Raw genomic sequence first — 17,610 nt, 5'->3', positions numbered from 1 at the left:
TATCTGTCTCACTCTCAGCCTCTCAGTGGGGTACTATTACAACCGTCCTCCTGTCAAACAGAGAAAAGCATCCCATACCTGACGCTCACCGTCGCGTCCCTGCCTCTTCTTTTCTCTCTCCTCTTATCTCTCTTTGATCCGGGCCCACATCAGAGGTGCTGGCGTGATCGTGTGTGTAAACATCTTGTCATGCTAACATGGGCGTCATGACAGAAGAGAGATGCGCTTCATTAACGGCACGCTTGTAAGTTTGTCTTTGTGTTTGAACGTGCCTGTGTAGGCTATACGTCTCTTCATAGGTGTGTGCGTGTGAGGGAGCGTGTGTCATATTTACTCAGGTCAATGGAGGAAATACAGACGAATCTGATAAAGTGCTTTTATTTTATCTTTTTCTTTCTTTTTGTAAAAACGTGACCTAATTTAAGTCCTCTTCAGCTCTACAAAACTAAACTTGGCGCCTTATCTGTTTCTCTCGAAGGCTCCTCCAAACTCCTCTCTGAAAAGCTACCTCGACAGAATAACTGTAAATTAACAAGCAAGTAATTGCCTGCTAAGACAAAAAAATATAAAAAATTTTTGCCAGTCACACCTCACACACCCCTTCATTCTTTTGGCAGTAAATCTTGTCTGTTTGTGCGAAGACAATAGCCAGAGGAAGAGGGAGGCAGGGAGGGAGCGGTGTCGCGCGAGGGGAAAAAAGAGAAGGTACAGCAAAGAGAGAGAGAGAGGCAGAAGAGAAAGCGGCACTGTTAATTGTTTTCCAGAGAAAAAGGTTGCAAAGGTCTGTGTGTTTGAACTGAATGTCACCTCATGTAAATCACAGCTCCTGTGTTTGGGGAAGCCAATAACTGGGGGGATAATTAGCGCGCAGTCTCTCCTGCAGCCGAGGAGCAGATCGAGGAGGAACGCGTTTGCCGAGGAAGAAGCGTTCAAAAAGCGAGGAAAATTCCAAGTGTGATTAACCGAAAAGCTTCCAGAGTTAAATCTGGAGTTCTGAGTGGGAGGACCAAAGAGAAAAAGACACATAGGCAGAGGGGCAGACAGACAGGGAGAGAGATGGAAGATAGGGGAGACACATGGATGGAGAAGAGCAGAGGGAGCAACACAGATTGCAGAAGGAGACGCAGAAGCAAAGGAAACAAGTGAACATTTCTCCGAGTGAGGTCAAGCCACTCAGTAAACAAGCAAACAACGATAGAGGCGCGCACATAAGAGAGGGGGGGTGAAGGCGGTGTAAAACAACAAAGTGCCTCAGTCGATTGCCTACGCCTTACTTTGTCTCCCCACATGAGTTACATAAACACAAACAAAGGCCTTTAAATCCAGCTCTGCTTTTTGAGGTGGAACAGTGACATGTGCTTAGGTCTCATTTGTTGTTGATTAATGCAAAGTTAAAAAGAAAAGAATATATTAGGAATGTTAGAATATATCATCCCTTTGATCGAACTGAGCTGTTGACCATAATTGTCTGCACACTGACGTCCACTGCTTTACATTTAATTATGGCAGAGATGCTACTTTGAAGATTTCCTTTTGTCTCTTAACATCGCAGCTCAAATTAGTCAAGCTCAGTGTCACAGAACTCATATATAAGAGCAGATATGAAGAGGTTTAACTGGGAGAGGATGACATAGTAACTAAATAGCCTTTGGTTGCTTTTTCTTCTTCTTCTTTTTATGGTTTTGAAAACGCTGGACCTAAAAGCAAATCTTGCGCAGAATAATCAGAAGATGACTTTTAATATTGTAACTTTGTCGCAGGATCCCAAGGCCGATATCACAGAGCACATCTCCCCCCACCCCCCAATCTCCCACATGGCGTGCAGGTTTTCCTTCCATTGTGACATGTGAAACTGAGAGCACCGCTCGCAGCGCCTGGCCAGCGATCCATTCTTCCTGGACAGATTGATGGAAAACAATCAACAGAATATACATCTTGCTCGGGCACAGCGTGTCACAAGCGCTCATCCTGGACACCTGGACTTACATCCTGGGCAACGGCGCTGAGGTAAAACACCAGAGGAGGGACTACTGGCTGATAGGAAGTGAAACATCAGGAGGGTTGGGGAGGTGTATGGAGCTGGCATGAGACATACTGTCTGTGTCCTCACTTAGCATAAACAATCAGTAAACAATGAATCATCAGTGAGGGCTGCGATCGGGGCAGCTTGAAGCTACACTGCTTGATGACACACTGGCTCAGCCTGCTACGAAAGGATGCCCGAGTATCCTTCACTGAGAGGAGCTGGTGTGTCTATTCAATTAAGAGCAGCAACACGGGCAGCTGTGTATCACATTGGCTGTGAGAGAGCACTTAGTGGGTTGCGCACATCAGAGCACGGGGAAAACAAAGCCTCTCACACACTAACACACACAGCTTTGCACGTCCAAATGTATAGCATCACACTTGGAGGGGCACGCGCACACACATGCTCTTCACGCCTCATTTGAAAAGCAAATTGAGCGCATCTTCTAGGGCGAATCATGGACTAAATCCTGGAAAACGTTACTCTTTCCTCACTTGCAGTACACCACACACACACTCGCACATGAGGTCCTTTGCATGTGCAAATATATCTTCCTTCTATTTCACTCCCGTTCTATCCCTATCTCTCTAACCTGCAATTTCCAACACCAAAAAATGTCTTAAATAGCTCTCAGAGAAGTAGGACGCTACTCATTTGGGTCAGTTCTGGCCAGCCAAACCCCTCCATTCTGGGACAGAACAAACACTGACACAAAGGCAGAGGGAACAGCCAAGGAGAGCAGCCAGGTCAAGCGGGGAATGTCAAGCAGTAATGACAAAGCAGTTTGGAGAGAAAATAGAGCTTACAACGGTGCTATGTGGCTCCGGCCAAAAATCAAACAAAAAAATCCCAAAACCCTGGTGTTGTGAAACTATGAACTTTTCACTGTTATGACATTTGTAAATTATGTTTTATATGGACTAATAAACTGGCTGTTACCTTCATTCAGCAGGGGGGAGAGAATCAGCTTAAATACCTATAAAGTGGGATTGCAGCTCAGTTTTATTTTATTGGGGGAAAGAATTAAGCAAACAAAAACACACAAACACACACATGCCCACAAAAAGCATTAATAAAATAATGTGTTCAACATGTACCTAATTGTTTCCTTTCCACAAAACGAACTTATCCAGGGTTAATTTGATACGAAGTAACTCACCCCCCCAGAACAATTCCCAGGCATAAACTCTGAGAATTGCGTGGTAATTTATCGCAAATAAAAGTGAGACAGCTTTTGGGGGGAGGTTGTAGGTTTGTATGAGAGAGAAAGTGGCAGCGCTGTTTTAGAGGCTCCTCGACCTCCAAACTCCCTGCTGTCAATCAGCGTAGCTGCCCGTACCCTGGGGACATGCTTTCCTCCAATGCAAGGGGGGGGGGGGGGGGGGGGGGGGGGGGGGGGGAAGAACACAAGCAAACAGATGCAAAAAGCTGCAGGTCAGTGTACATCTGTGCATGCTATATTTCTGAACGCCTGTGGATTCCTTGCAACTGGGCATGCGCATGCCTGCATGTGCACTTGGGCTGGAGGCAGCTCAGGCAGCTCTGCAAGGCCGTTAGCACCTGAGGTAGGGGAGTTCTGCTTGCATATCGATGAGCCGGCAACTTCGCCTCTTTGCCCCCGAGCCCCGTTCAAACAACCAGATCCAGCTAAGGGCCAGTACTTTTCAAAGCCTCCCATAGCATCCTGCTTAAGACTGCACAAAAAAGAAAATGCACATTACCCCCCCCCCCCCCCCCCAAAAAATAAAAAATAAAGAAAGAAAGGCAACAAATCAAGCCAAGGCGAGATCATAAAAGTTATGACGGAAACAAAAAAAGTCGCTGGGGAGACAGTGCAAGACAACTTGAACGTGCAAGTGTCACTCCCAGGGTGTTTCTAGTTTCTCTTTCCCTCCTAGAGAAATGCCAAACTACTGATAGGTGGTCAGATGGACAACAGAAAACCAGCTGTGAGAAAAAAAAGGGAAAGAAAAAAAGAATCACAATCTTGCATAAAATAAAACTGACCCAAGATGTGGAAAAGAAAAGCAAATGATAAAGACCTTCAGGTGTCAGCGAGTACAGTGAGAGGATCACTGCGGTGCAAGTGTGAGCCTTCACCTTCTCACTAACACAGTCATGGATATGAAAATGAAACTAAGCTACGGGGACGGAAGGCACTGCCAGTAAACCGCATTAGCATCAAATGCAAATGAGAAGGGGGCTAATGGCTGGACAGGTGCAGACTGGGCCTCTAAATGACACACACACACACACACACACACACACACACACACACACACACACACACACATTTGCAGGCACACGCACACACACACACACAAATGAGATGGATGAATTAAACATGGGTGGGCTCTGCTTGGGGGGCTGGCAGGGCTGACATAAAGTCAATGACATACATTATTCACTAGTGCACGTTAGCCCAGCCAAGGCAACACATGACCTCTCACCCCAGGAAGTGCATCCAAACATAACAACCAAAACAATAAGGGGGTTCCCTGCTTGCAAGAGAGGGACCTGAGATAAACTAGCCATACATGAGCCTGGAAAAATGATGTGTTTAAAAAAACGCTGACCCGATGTTTATTTGTGTTTTATTTTAAGCAAAGGTGTAGACCCGACACAGCTGATAGGTGAACCAAAACCTGGTTCACAAGTGCTAACTACCCACCGTGAAGCTGAGGAGTCAGCCTGTTCCACTGGCTCAGAGAACAGGAAGCTGTCGGCCATGACATCACCCTCCCCGGGAGGAGCACTTCCTGCCCGACATTCTTCACTCAAGACACACACACACTTGTCAGGAAATGGCCTCTATCAAAACACACACTTGCTCCTGGGGAAATAACCAACACTGATGCGGATACACAAGCACAGACACGCATGCGAGGAAATGGGCCACATCAACAGCGGGCTGCAGGAGTGTGTGCAAAGGCAAACACACCAACACACCCTCAAAAAAAGAAAAGAAAAAACAGCAATAAACCTGAAATAACATTGTCTGTACATGTAAACTTGACACCGCTTTGTGCCCGTCCTGGCATTGCAAACGGAAGAGGGATTGCGGGCTACGCATGATAACCAGTGGATTCTTATCGCTGGTCACAGAGTGTTTCTATCCCACCCCTCCAGAGAGGCTCTCCCAGCCTCGGGGACACCCTGCAGCAGGCCTATGGGAGCTGGATGAGCAGGAAAGGGCTACAGGACACAGGTGGTAAGAGGCAGGAGAGGACACATGGTGCTGGAGGGATTGCCATACCCCCTCCACTGCAAATAGGGCTGACACATTTGTCCACAATTATACCAAGTGCATATACTAAAATAGTTCAGTGAGAAGACAAACATAAGACTCAGAGAGAGGGAGGGAGAGAAAAAAAGCTTTACATGGGTGAGAGGGAAATGTGTTTGTGATTTGGGGCCCATCAGGGCACGTGATAGAGCGATCATACACTGTGGCTGAATAAGATTAACCCCATGCTAACCGAGAGTGATGGGGAGAAGTGGAAGTGGAGGTTTAGGGGTTAAGGGCTCCCCCTCATATTATCCTGCTTCTGTAAGAGGCTAAAGTGGACCACACATGTTTCCCTGGGGAGCAGAAGCACAGGAGCATCACACCTTTCAGATGCTTCTCCCGCCCAGTGTCAAGCACAGACTCAATGTGTCATGTCAAGGTCTGACTGAATTTCCAAGAACTCGCTGCTACTGAGGTTAAATACATAAAATATGGCACGAGTTGCTTTCTTCTTCTTCTTCTTCTCCTTCCTCAGCGCTGATCCACATCAGACAGCAGAGAGAGAGATGACAACGCGAGCCACGATAGTCCTAAATCAAAACAGCCAAGAAAGCGGTACAGATTGGCGTCGCGTTAAAGCGACTCCTGCCTAAACAAATACGCTTCTTAACAAAGCATCTGAAGCATATTGCTCCTCGTAGATGCTTTAAAGCCCAAACAAATTCTCTTTTCAACAGAGGGGGTGGGTGGGGATGAGATAAAGAAAGGGCTGAGACTCTCCCGGTGAGCGAGTACAGTACCCAAAAGCGTTGCCAATCCACACTGTACCAGATTTGTTCTCCTAACAATCAAATAAGTTTCTCATTAGCTGACTTTATTTTTCCTCATTCCCGTGGTTTTGCTGCAGTGGCCTGTTTCTCCAATCTTAACGAGAGAGAGCTAATTAGGCAATCAGACCCATTACTCTTCCAGAAGAGTTAGAGCTAGCCCAGCTAATTAGGGCTGTAAAATCTAATCATCTCTGAGAAACAGCAGAGGGCTAACGAGCCCTTATTTAACGAACTAAATAACTTCAAGGGTGGAGAGGGGCTGCTGATGGTATTTCTTTATGAATTTGAAGGAGGGGAGCTCATGGTAATTGAGTCAGTTTCAGCCTCACAGTTGTTTGTTTGTTTATGAATCCCTGATTATTACAATTGCCAAGAATATATTGGTACTAAATGAGCAAACGTATAAACCCTCCTCTGCTTAATCCCCTTTGCCCCCCCCCCCCCCCTCTTTTAAAAACTAGCTACCCCCCCAACCTTTCCTAACTGCTCTCCTCTCACCTGACCTATTTTGCTGTCCAGAAAGAGTGCTCGCTGGAGAGGAAAACAGAGATATTGCTGTTGTTTTCTCTCCCCCTGTTCTAATTTGTTGTTCGTTAATGCTGCCCTCACACCTGAGCCATCAGGCGTCGGGGGAATACCGCCAGCGAGCGACCACAACACATGCTCAGTGTTGGAAAAGCTGTTGGCAGGAGGATCAGGCCGCTTCACTTAAGGCTGGTCGTGCTCAAACCGCGGCAAACCCAAAGAAAAAGTTTTCACATGGCGTCCGTGAAGACGGAGCAACGGAGCGTGCAGATGAGAAATTCAACAAGTATGCACACATGAAAAACAAAAATCAGAAATATGGCACAGAGTGATGGGCAGGCGTGTTGTCTGAGGCCACGTGGTGGGGTGCAGCTGTCTCAGGGAGCGCTGAGGTGAGGCCTTCTGCTTCAGTGGAGCGGAACAAGGGTGGCGCATGCACACACACAAACTTGAACACACATAAATATATATATTTATATATATATATATATGTACACACACACTCGCACAGGTAAAAAAGTAGCTTTCCACAGAGCAGCAGTGAGAACGGGACAGCTGTGTTCATCAGATAGCACAGGTCACTGCCTCATTAACACTCACACAAATACACTCAAATGTGACAAATTCAAATCAGACATCAGATAGACTACAATCTGCCTCATTTTACCCAATGACGCAGTGGCTAGGACATAGTTGAATATCAGAAAATACATTCCAAATTCCTTCATGGAAAGTCTCTTCAGCTCTCTTTAAGTCCTGATCAGAACCGCCTTAAATCTGCACGAACGAGAACAGCTCGAGTACGAGCAAAATACCTTCCCTCGTCCTCCCGCGTGCCACACGCACACACATGGCAGAGGCCGGACAGTAAATCTCTCTGACTATAAATCCTGCAAGCTGCTGCATCAGTCAGAGGTAGTTTATGACAGCAGAAGAAAGGCAAAAGACTGTGAGTGTGTAAAAAAAACAACCCAGCTAACAATAGCCATCCACGAGTGAGATTTATACACAGAAATACACACACCAGAGCGTAGTAGCTGTAACCCTAACTGCTCATCAGCTAAGTCATCAGCACGACCACACAAACGCTGTTTGACCACACTTGAAGCAGAGCTCGACTGCTCCGTGATTGCTCCTCCACTTCACGCACGCAAACACACTAACACAAACATACAGCTGGAATATAATTTACTGCCGTTTCACACTTTCTGCTTACACAGAAAATTATGGCTGCTCAAAAAACCCCAGAAAACAACCTGTGGCTGCTTTATTAGGCCTGCAGGTTGCAATTTCTCAGCCAAATCACATGTCAAAGACTCCTTCCAACTGCTTTCTTTCGCTAAAAATTGAAATGGCTTCTCGTCATGCTTTGTATGTTCTGCCATTATTTACTGCTCCTGTACTTGGCCCACAGCGCTTGTTTCACACACCCCTCCACAGTTATACCTGCTGCACTTGTGTTTGCGGTGACAGCGCATCATCGTGCCGGGGTCAAAGGGCAAAGTTTGCTTACCTGTCGATGATGACAGGGTCTGATGGGGTCTCGTTCCTGTTGCCACAACTCTTCTTATCGCAGCATCGACTGCAGGGGATGGGGATGAGACAAAAAAAAGGATGGGGGGTTAGTCACCTGGATGCAAACAGCAGCGAGAGCAAGATAAGGTGCAGCATTAAGGGGAGAAGAAAGCAGATGAGCATATAGGAGAGGGATGTGGGAGTAAAGGGGGCGTGAGACTTTTGTGGAGTTCAAGAGGAAGCATGGGTTGGATTTCTGTTTAGCTTGTCAAGGTAAGACTGGGGCTTTTGCACTACAGTAGGCGAGATCAGCCGGGCGATTTTTAGGCAAAGTTTGGAGGAGAACGGGAAAAGCGGCGAGCTTGAATGGGACTGGATAAAAACTTGAATTAGCCTCCAGGGCTCAGGTTAGCTCCATTTCTGTCAGACATCACAAAACCAGACATCTTATGTTCTCTATTTTTCCTCAGTGCTCGTCCCCTCCCTCTATCCCGCCTCTCTCCCTCTCTCTCTCGCTTGTTCTTTCTCTCTCTCAGAAGTGGGTCACAGAGTGGTCCCACTGGACCTGGAGAGTAGTGCATGCCGGGTAGAAGGGGGTTGCATACTGATGTGACGAGTCCTTTCTGAATCATTTGACTGCACCGCTATGTAACAGCGTGTTGTGTGTCGTCGACACCCCCCCTTCTGTATTCCCCCCCAAAAAGTATCATTGCGTCTACCTTTCTCTCTCTTGTCTGCTCACCTGAGCCTTTGCATGTCTGTGTGTACCTGTGTCTGACTACATGTGTGCATCTACTGTATCTGTGTGTGTGTGTGGGAGGAGATGAAGAAAGACATCGAAGCAAGTGAGAGAAGGCTGGAGAGAGACTGACCCTCCCCCTGCTTTCTCAAGTCCCCCAGGACAAGAGGACTGGAGAGCCAGATCAGATTTCTGATCTCGACCGTTTCCTGCAGCATATGAAAACAAGTGGTCTAAATTGCCTTGTGTGATAACCAGGAAGTGTCTACACTTTGCCACTAGCCATTTTTCTCCATGCAACTCTTACATGTTCTTCTAGATGGCTGGTTTTGTAAGAGACAATCGCACGCTGTGTGATGCCTTTATTGATTGTGAATGCATGCAACGAGACTGTGAGAGTCCTCCCAGCTTACTACTTTTGACTGAGTGTGTGTGTGTCTTTATTTTATGTGTAATTTGAGTCTGTCTCCCTCTGCACATAGCTCACTGTCAGGACACAGCAAACTGCATGTATTACACAAACTGAGGAGGATGGGTTTGAGTAATGAGCTTTTCCTTGTCCTAATTAGCTGAACATGAGAGGGATGCACACGCGCACATACACACCGACACATACACGCACAACAGAAATAGGCCAGGGCCCGTCTCCCCAACCCACTTTGAGGAAAATGATAAGATTTCTATTGCAATTTAGCAGCGCTCCTCATGTCCTTGCCCCCTCTTTACACCAACAAAGACATCTTCGGAGTGAGAAATGTGGTATAAAATGCTTTGCGTTTTACCTGCACATGATCTCATGGGTCAGCAGCACCCGACACATCTCTGGATTTTTGTCCTGGCCCTCATAAACAATGGCCTAAAGAAAGGGGAGGGGGAAAGATAACAGAAAGTTAAAATGATTGTAGTTTACATTTTTTCAGTGGTGTATTAAGAGAAAAAAAAAAGTCAAACTACGATGCAGGGGGCAAGTAAAAAACAGAAAGATGTGTGTGCATGTGTGTGTGTCTTTCATCTGGGAGTAGTGTTTGTCTATCTGGCAAATCTGTGTATCGTGGGAATCCAGTCCTCCTGAACAGGAACTCTCTGTTCTGACAGAGACAGTAAGAGCAAAATTGTTGGTGTGTGTGTACTACTGCTCGTGCATATGTGTTTGTGCATGCACGTATGTTTATACGTGGTGTACAGTGAGCAGTTGGACTGCCAGACTGGAGTATAGTGCACCATCTGGTCCATACAGCACAGCGTCCAAAAATCTAGTCTGGTTACCCCTCCAACCCCACTCAACATGCTCTCCAGGGCTGTGATCGCCCTGCACACACACACACAAACACAATCTCACACACACTCACACACGCGTGCGGGCGCCGATAAACATGCAAACACACACGCTCTCGCACAAACAACATCTCCTCCTACTCTTTTCAATCTCAGACAAACTCTCTTCAAGCCTAATGGCACCAGAGGAAGAATTGGCAAAACAAAAGACCTGATATCAAAACAGCGCTGAAGAGGCTCACTTTCTTCGTTGTCTAATTCATCCGAGCGGTGAAATCCCTCAGTAGTGCGCCAGCCCACATGAGCTGCTCTGTATTTCTTTGTGCGATTGAATTGGCAATAACACACTCTGGGATAGTTTGTTCTGTTTCACATTGAGGAAATGAGGGTCAAGGTCCTCAAAGAGTGAGCTGGCATGCATCACTGTCTCTCTCAAACACTAACACATCGCCACGACCGAGAGATTCACACACTCACAATCACACACACACACACACACACACACACACACACACACATTCATGTGAACACACACTTATATATTGCCTGTTAAAAACACACACACACACACACACACACACACACACACACACACACACACACACACACACACACACACACTAGCTGCTGTGCAGAGGTAGAATATGAGGACACATGTCCTCTACTTTTCTGGGCCTCTGTAAATGTATTCCACAGGTAAGACAGGTCGTTTATCAAGCAGGCTGTGCTGTGCTGAAGTTGAGGGTCCCAGACACAGGCATGCATTGGGGGGGGGGGGGGCAAGAGGAGGGGGTTGGTGGCTGGGTTTGGGTGGCTGGGTGGGGGCAACAGTCAGATCAACAGAGCCAGCAAACCATTGTAGAGTTCATTTTTTGTTGTTTTTTAGTCTAAGGAAGCACGTCTTACCTGTTTAGTCATAGAGTCAATGAGACGAACATACAAGTCCTGCTCCGTCCTGATCCCTGCACACACACACGTTAAAAAGTCAAAGCGTTTACGGGCTGGGGAATCTCTCTGAGCACAAAATGTATTCTTTCTGGTTTCCCCTGCGAGCCACTTCATGGAAACGATGAGTCTAAACTGTTAATAATGACTTTCAGTATTTGTTGCACGCTGTCAGTTTGGTTGGAACTTGAAAATTCAATTTGCTGTCTTTACTGTGTTGATTTTATCTGCATAAATATTTAGTATCAACTTAAGACTGAAAATAAGCACAGCAGGAGTCTACTAAAACATAATCAATACAACTTAATTGTTCAACGAAGGAAGGAAGACTTTTAAAAAAAAAAAAGTTTAAAAGGAAGACGTTTTATTTTGCAGCTTGGAGTTTTTTACTCCTAAAGAGAAATACACTGCGTTTATTGGTAGAAGCAAATGAAACAGCAATAAATAAATACATAAATAATACAAATAATAATTAAAAAACATGCTTTTGTTTTTTCATTTATGAGTAATAATGCAATAATTTAAAAATATCTGAAGTTATCATCTTTCATGTTGCCTGAAAGCTAATAAATCCATAGAAGAAAACTATAAAACCTCTAAACCGAAGCTCAACCAAGTGACCACCTAAAACATTTATTTCCAGAGTTTTCTCACTTGCGTTTGACGTTTCATTGACACGCTGCTTCTGTTATTGCTCCATAAAAATTATGGAAACCAAACTCACCGTTACTGTAGAGGAGCTGAAGTCTATAATGGATCCCATTGTTGGTCTTTTCCCCCGTCATTTCCTATGAAAATTAAACCAGACCCGGTAAAAGCAAGCAGACAAGCGAGCCACCTCGTCCTGGTACTTCGACTGCATGTCTACAACTTGATATATCTATATATATATATATATATATATATATATATATATATATATATATATATATATATATATATATATATATATATATATATATATATAACTTCATATCTACAGTGAAATTAAGTTTTCATTTCTCTCTCACCTCTTCGTATCGAGTTTGCAGAGAAGAGTTAGAAAAAGAAAAAAAAAAGGAATCCGTAACTTTTAATGAGGCTATTTGACAAAGAATAAGAGACCCAACTTCTTCATAATTAATTGTTTTTTTGTTTTTTGTTTTTTTAAAACACTGTTTTTTAAATTTGTTTTTAAGCTTTGTAACCTAAACTATTCTACCGTTCTCCCACAGCTTCATTTTATTTTATTTCCTATTTTTAAAATGATACAACTTCCTACACATTTATTATCTCCCCCCAACACGACAACGCGCAATGTGTAACGTCTTCTTATTGGGCAGCACAAAAACATTTGACTATAATTAATTATAAAGAAGTCGTTGTTAAATGCTAATAAATGCAGCACTTATTAATAAGTAAAACATTTTCCTATATCGATGTGACTTCAAAGACTAATATTGAAAGTTCCCTTTTTAAAGAAAATTTAAAAAAACATGTGAAAATGAAGAAGCTTGTCAGGAGAGCACCTGCAGGAATGGGCTGCATGCTGTGCTGAGCTGTCACAGAATATAAAAGTCAATATGGTTCTCGGTAGATGAGCGCAAAAGTTGCTGTAAATATGTGTAATATTCATTATTTTGCAGCTATGAAGAAAGTCAGAGTAATGACAAATATAATCAGAAGTCTGAAAGTATTATATTTTTTTAGGAACCCACGTCTAAAAATCACATCAGGAAAGCCTTCGGGAGTAATAATCCCTGCTGTGTGCGTTTGGTAATTTATCACTTTGACTATATTGTCAGGCGTCAGTCGATGCTTCGCTGCAATTTAAACATTGTACTCTTTCCTTTGAATATTTTATTACAGGCAGTGAGACGATGAAAATAAATAATAAGGCATATATATATATATATATATATATATATATATATATATATATATATATATATATATATATATATATATATATATATATATATATATATATGTGTGTGTGTGTGTGTGTGTGTGTGTGTGTTTGTATATTTAATTTGCAAACTCACCTTTTCCTTCTCTACAAAGTCGACGAAAGTGGTTCTCTCTATTTCCACAGGCTGACCCTGTCTGTCGTACAAAGCCAGGACGAAGTGGAAGAAGTTGGACTTGCGGAGGTTGGAGGGCGGCTGTTTCTCGAAGTGTGCCCGAGCGAGACCCACTCCGCTGCGGACACAAGCACAGACCAACTAGCATCCAAAACGACGGGCATTGAAAAAATATATATACATAAAAATAAAAAAAAAGAATAAAATGAAGAAAATAGAATCACAGCACGACAGAAACCTGCCCTCAGATTCAACCTCATCGCTGGCAAAATTCGTCTCTGTGCAGTTGAATAAAAAAGCTGCAGTTTCATCAACAATAATTACAGAAATATGGCTAAATGTTAAAGCGTAAAGTTAAATTGCTTCGACGTACTATTTAATATTAACGTCATAATTTGGACACATCAGTTGCTCTCTCGATGGTAGGCCTGTCGTCCATGTTAGCGTCATTACTTTCTACTGCAGCTTTAATGAAATCAAATTCACTTTCTTTTATTTTGTGGGAAAACTGCGAAATTGTAGACCTGAAAAATATAATTCTATATGCACATAAGCTACTCGGTTTTATCACAACAAAATCACAACTACTACTAATAATATGAATAATAAAGGAGGAGTAAACAACAAAGTGAGCTGAAAAGTCTAAGCAAAACTCAGCGCTCACTTTTTCAAACTAAAGTTATGCTGAGGGAACATTTAAACCCCGCTCGCCCTGGAGTTTTAGTCACTGTTACAGCCCCTTCTTCCTGAAATCCGTTAAATAAAAAACTTCGAGGCACATACAATATTTTAGTAAGTCGGACTTTGAGCTAAAAAAAAGAAAAAAGAAAGAGAAAAATGAGGGGAAAAGGGCTTGAAATGCCTGGAGGGGGAGCGGTGATTATCCCACAACTGCGTCCTCTGGGGACTCGTGCTGCCCCAAGTGATGCAGCCGCTCTCCCGTCTTTAACACCGCAGATCTGAGCGGCTTTTCTCCCCCCCCATATCCCCGGTCTCCACGCCCCGCAGTCAGCGCACCGCCAAGGCCGCCTTGGGCTCACCTCTGGGCGGCTGTGTTGGCGTCCAGCACCCCGGCGCCCTGCATCCATGTCCGAACCGCGTTCATCCCGGCCACCATGGGCTCTTCTTTCATACTACTCCCACTCCTCTGGATGCTCTCGTGGATGCCAAACATCAAAACGCACCTTCACACTGTCTCTATCTCTCACTCACTCTCTCCCCCCTCTCTCTCTCCTCCTCTCCTCGGCTCCCTCCTTTCACTCTCTCTCTTCTTCTTCTTCTTTTCCCCTCCTGCCTCCCCCCCTCTTGCTTGTCTGTTTGATCGCGCTGTCAGAACGAGCAAAGTAGCGTGGTCTGTTTCACTCGGCGTTTAGTTGCGGCGTGTTTCTCAAAGTAAACAAAAGATGCGACATGTGGAAGGGAAAAAAAGAAAGAAAGAATAAAGGGAGGCCGGGAGCTGTCAGCATCCGAGGTTAGCTGCACCTCGTGTCAGCGACTCCAGAAGGAAAACGGAGTGGGGAAGCAGCAGCTGTGTGAAGATGAACAGCGTGAGAAACGATGAAAGAGGGGGGAAGCGCAGGATGAGAGGCTGCACTGAGTTGGCGACAGTCCCCGGGATCAAGGTGCAGCTGACATAAACGCGAGCAAAAATGTCAGTTTCCCCCTCTTTCTCTCTCTTTTCTTTTTTTTCTTTGCAAACAAACAGTCCAAAGAGAAAACGAAAAACGAGGAGATGAAAACGCGTTTCGCTTTCCTTAGCTCCGTTTCCTTATTTACAAAGTCTTCCCCTCCTCTCTCTCTCAGCTCAGATGAATGAAACGGAAGATTACGCGCAATTAAGCGGCAGTCCCGGGCAGCAGCGGCTCAACTCCTCCTCATCTCCCGCTCGGGTGATTTGCGCTCTTTTTCCTTCCCTGAGGAATCACTTTGGACCATCTCTGGGATGCCAAACAGGAGAGAGGACTAGTAGGTGAAGGAGGCGTGGTCTGCACGCAAAGGGGAGGACTAGTAGGTGAAGGAGGCGTGGTCTGCACGCCTCAAACATAGTTAATAACGCGGACAATCATCTGTCCACCAACCCGACCACCACGTTGCCCGCCCGCCTGCCTTCTGTCCCCGCCTCGCTCCGCGCACTGTCCCGCCCCAGCCACTTAGCCTGAAGCTTTGCGCGCGCTCTCCCTCTCTCTCTGTGCGTGCGTGATGTGTGCGTGTTAAATCTTTTTTGTGTTTAGTGTTTAGAGCTGACAGTTAATATGTTCATGGCAATCAAACACCAGCTCCAGGGAGGAAGTTAGTTTGATCCATATAGTTTTCCGTCTGTGAGCAAAGAGAAGAGCAAGAGAAACTGCACGCCACGAAATATCCCCGCATCCATCTGCAAAAAGCCCAAACAGATTCTGATTAAATGTTCTAATGAGGATCATATACAAACATTTTTTTTCGTTTTTGTCTCGTTATTATGTGACAAAGCATGCACTAGTGGAGTGAAACAATCCGAGAAGCACTCACCATCTGCGCGCAGATTTATGCGTATATGTCTCAGATTAATTCAACATCAAACAACCAAAAAACCAATATTTTAATTGTCCACATTCTGCACGCGTGTGCTGTGGAGAAAAAGGACTTTATTCAAACATTTATTTGTATTTTTTTTTTTAACTGAAGCTCCGTCTTGTTGTTTTCACACGAGATTCGGAATCAACTGCACGGAGAAGTCCAAGTGTTCATTCAGAGTATCAACTCCGGCAGATTATGGGCTTAACAAAGTTTCAGCGCACCAAAGGAAAAAAAGAAAAAAGAAAAAACAGAGCCTGGCAGCCGCTGCGCACAATTTTGTGTTACAGCCCGGTGGTTTGAAATTAGCTTTGATTAGATGCATTACATAAATCTTGCGGGACTAAATGCTGAATCCAACATAAATATGAGGATTACAGCTAAACTGTTCTGCGTCCTGCTGCCCAAAAAGAAATTTGCAGTCACTCAAAAGCAACTGCTCACAAACAATAACAGCACAAAAAAAGAGATGAAGAAAAAAAGTGTGACAAAAAATTTGCATGGTTGCTCACGGAGCCATGAAACTGCGCGGTGAGCCCACATGCATGAAGACCGGACGAACAAATCCAGCAGCTCTAGCAGGAAATGAGGATGCTGCTGCAGCTCTCCCCACTTTGCTCGCCAGTCCTGGTTTTCCTCCGATCATTAGAGTCATTTCTAAATTATCAAATTGAATTGTCCGGGGGAGGCATCTGCTCACTAAGTACTGTTTGCTTAATTATAATGAAATGGAAAGGATGAAAGAGTCGTTTGGTTTTGTTGTTTTTATCAGGAGGCTATATCTGAAAATTAAGATTTTATCAAAAAACGGCTCAAATGAAAGAGTCTGACACGTTGATGCTGGCGGTTGCGGGCTCAGGGAAAAAAGCTCACGTATAATTAAAACAAAATACAGACTATTTGGAATTATGAGGTTATATATTTTGGCACTCTAATAACCCCAAACAAGTTTTACTTTGTTTTTAACTATTACTTTTTGAGTGACCTTTCGGCATAATAAGCGACCAGCAAACCGCCGAGAAATGCCATAAACGGTCAAGGTTAGACACCAAACCCGCGGCAATCATCTCATCATTTTCTGTAGCTGTTTATTTATGTCTCCTGCTGTGGGAGGAGAAATATGAGCACCCTACCACGTGAGTACACGACACAATAAATAGTAATAAAAAGTCTCTCACGATTTTTTTTTTTTTTTGCGCACACACACACACACACACACACACACACACACACACACACACACACACACACACACACACACACACACACACACACACACAAGTTCATATCTATCCTTCAGCACATTTGTTTGATTGTGGCTCCCTCAAAGTGATCTGTCTGCCTTGGTCGGCATGCAGGCCCGCGCGAACACCGGAGGCCTCCGGGGTGGCGTATATTTATATCCCCAAACACCAACGCACACGGTTACCCCAAATATCACTGTCCCAGTATCCAAAAACAGGCATGTCAGTCTGGGCCCCGATCTCCCAGCCATGCTAATACCGCGATTTACTAACTCCTTGGCACCCGGACGTAAGGTTTGCAAAATATCTCAGGTCCTTACTCGCAAACAGGAATGCGCACGCCATTTAAATGATGTAAAGGTGCGTCTGCATATGTGTGTGCGTATAGGACACTTGACGAGGACTCATGTTCAAGTGTCCACATATGGGAAGGCTATTAAAATTCCCTGCGTGATTTAGACGTTTTGAAGTAACTGATGAGAAAGGAGTTGTAGGCGCTGCAGTCCGTCTCTTGTACAGCCAGATGTTCCTGTAAATCAAAAAGGTTGGGCTGATGATAATAATGGCCTGATTGAACGGAAGACTCGTAAAAATCACTAGTTGTAAAATCAGGGCATATGCTTATGAGAGCGGAGCGTATGTCTTACAATATGCTCTCCAGTCGAC

The 17,610-nt window shown here is 44.6% G+C and overlaps 1 protein-coding gene across 5 annotated transcripts in view; it reads right to left on the bottom strand.

Moving 5' to 3' along the window:
* LOC146677363 (transcription factor COE1-like) overlaps positions 1–15,108 on the bottom strand; it is a 57,660-nt gene extending 42,552 nt beyond the window's left edge. For 4 of the 5 annotated variants that reach the window (XM_085421231.1, XM_085421223.1, XM_085421240.1 and 1 more), the window contains exons 1-6: positions 14,188–15,098; positions 13,109–13,265; positions 11,809–11,872; positions 11,046–11,101; positions 9,647–9,720; positions 8,124–8,192 (exon numbers count right to left, since the gene is read on the bottom strand). In XM_085421231.1, coding sequence (XP_085277357.1) covers positions 8,124–8,192; positions 9,647–9,720; positions 11,046–11,101; positions 11,809–11,872; positions 13,109–13,265; positions 14,188–14,321 — 554 coding nt within the window. In that variant the 5' untranslated portion in view covers positions 14,322–15,098. Of the gene's footprint in view, positions 1–8,123; positions 8,193–9,646; positions 9,721–11,045; positions 11,102–11,808; positions 11,873–13,108; positions 13,266–14,187 lie in introns of all 5 variants that reach the window. The other variant, XM_085421257.1, reaches the window with a different exon arrangement.
* Positions 15,109–17,610: the final 2,502 nt, after the last annotated feature.

Source organism: Rhamphochromis longiceps, linkage group LG2, assembly GCF_057381845.1.
Source record: "Rhamphochromis longiceps isolate RC_006_pf linkage group LG2, R_longiceps_female_GT1.1, whole genome shotgun sequence".
Lineage (NCBI taxonomy): Eukaryota > Metazoa > Chordata > Actinopteri > Cichliformes > Cichlidae > Rhamphochromis > Rhamphochromis longiceps.
This window is presented reverse-complemented; position numbering and strand designations above follow the sequence as displayed.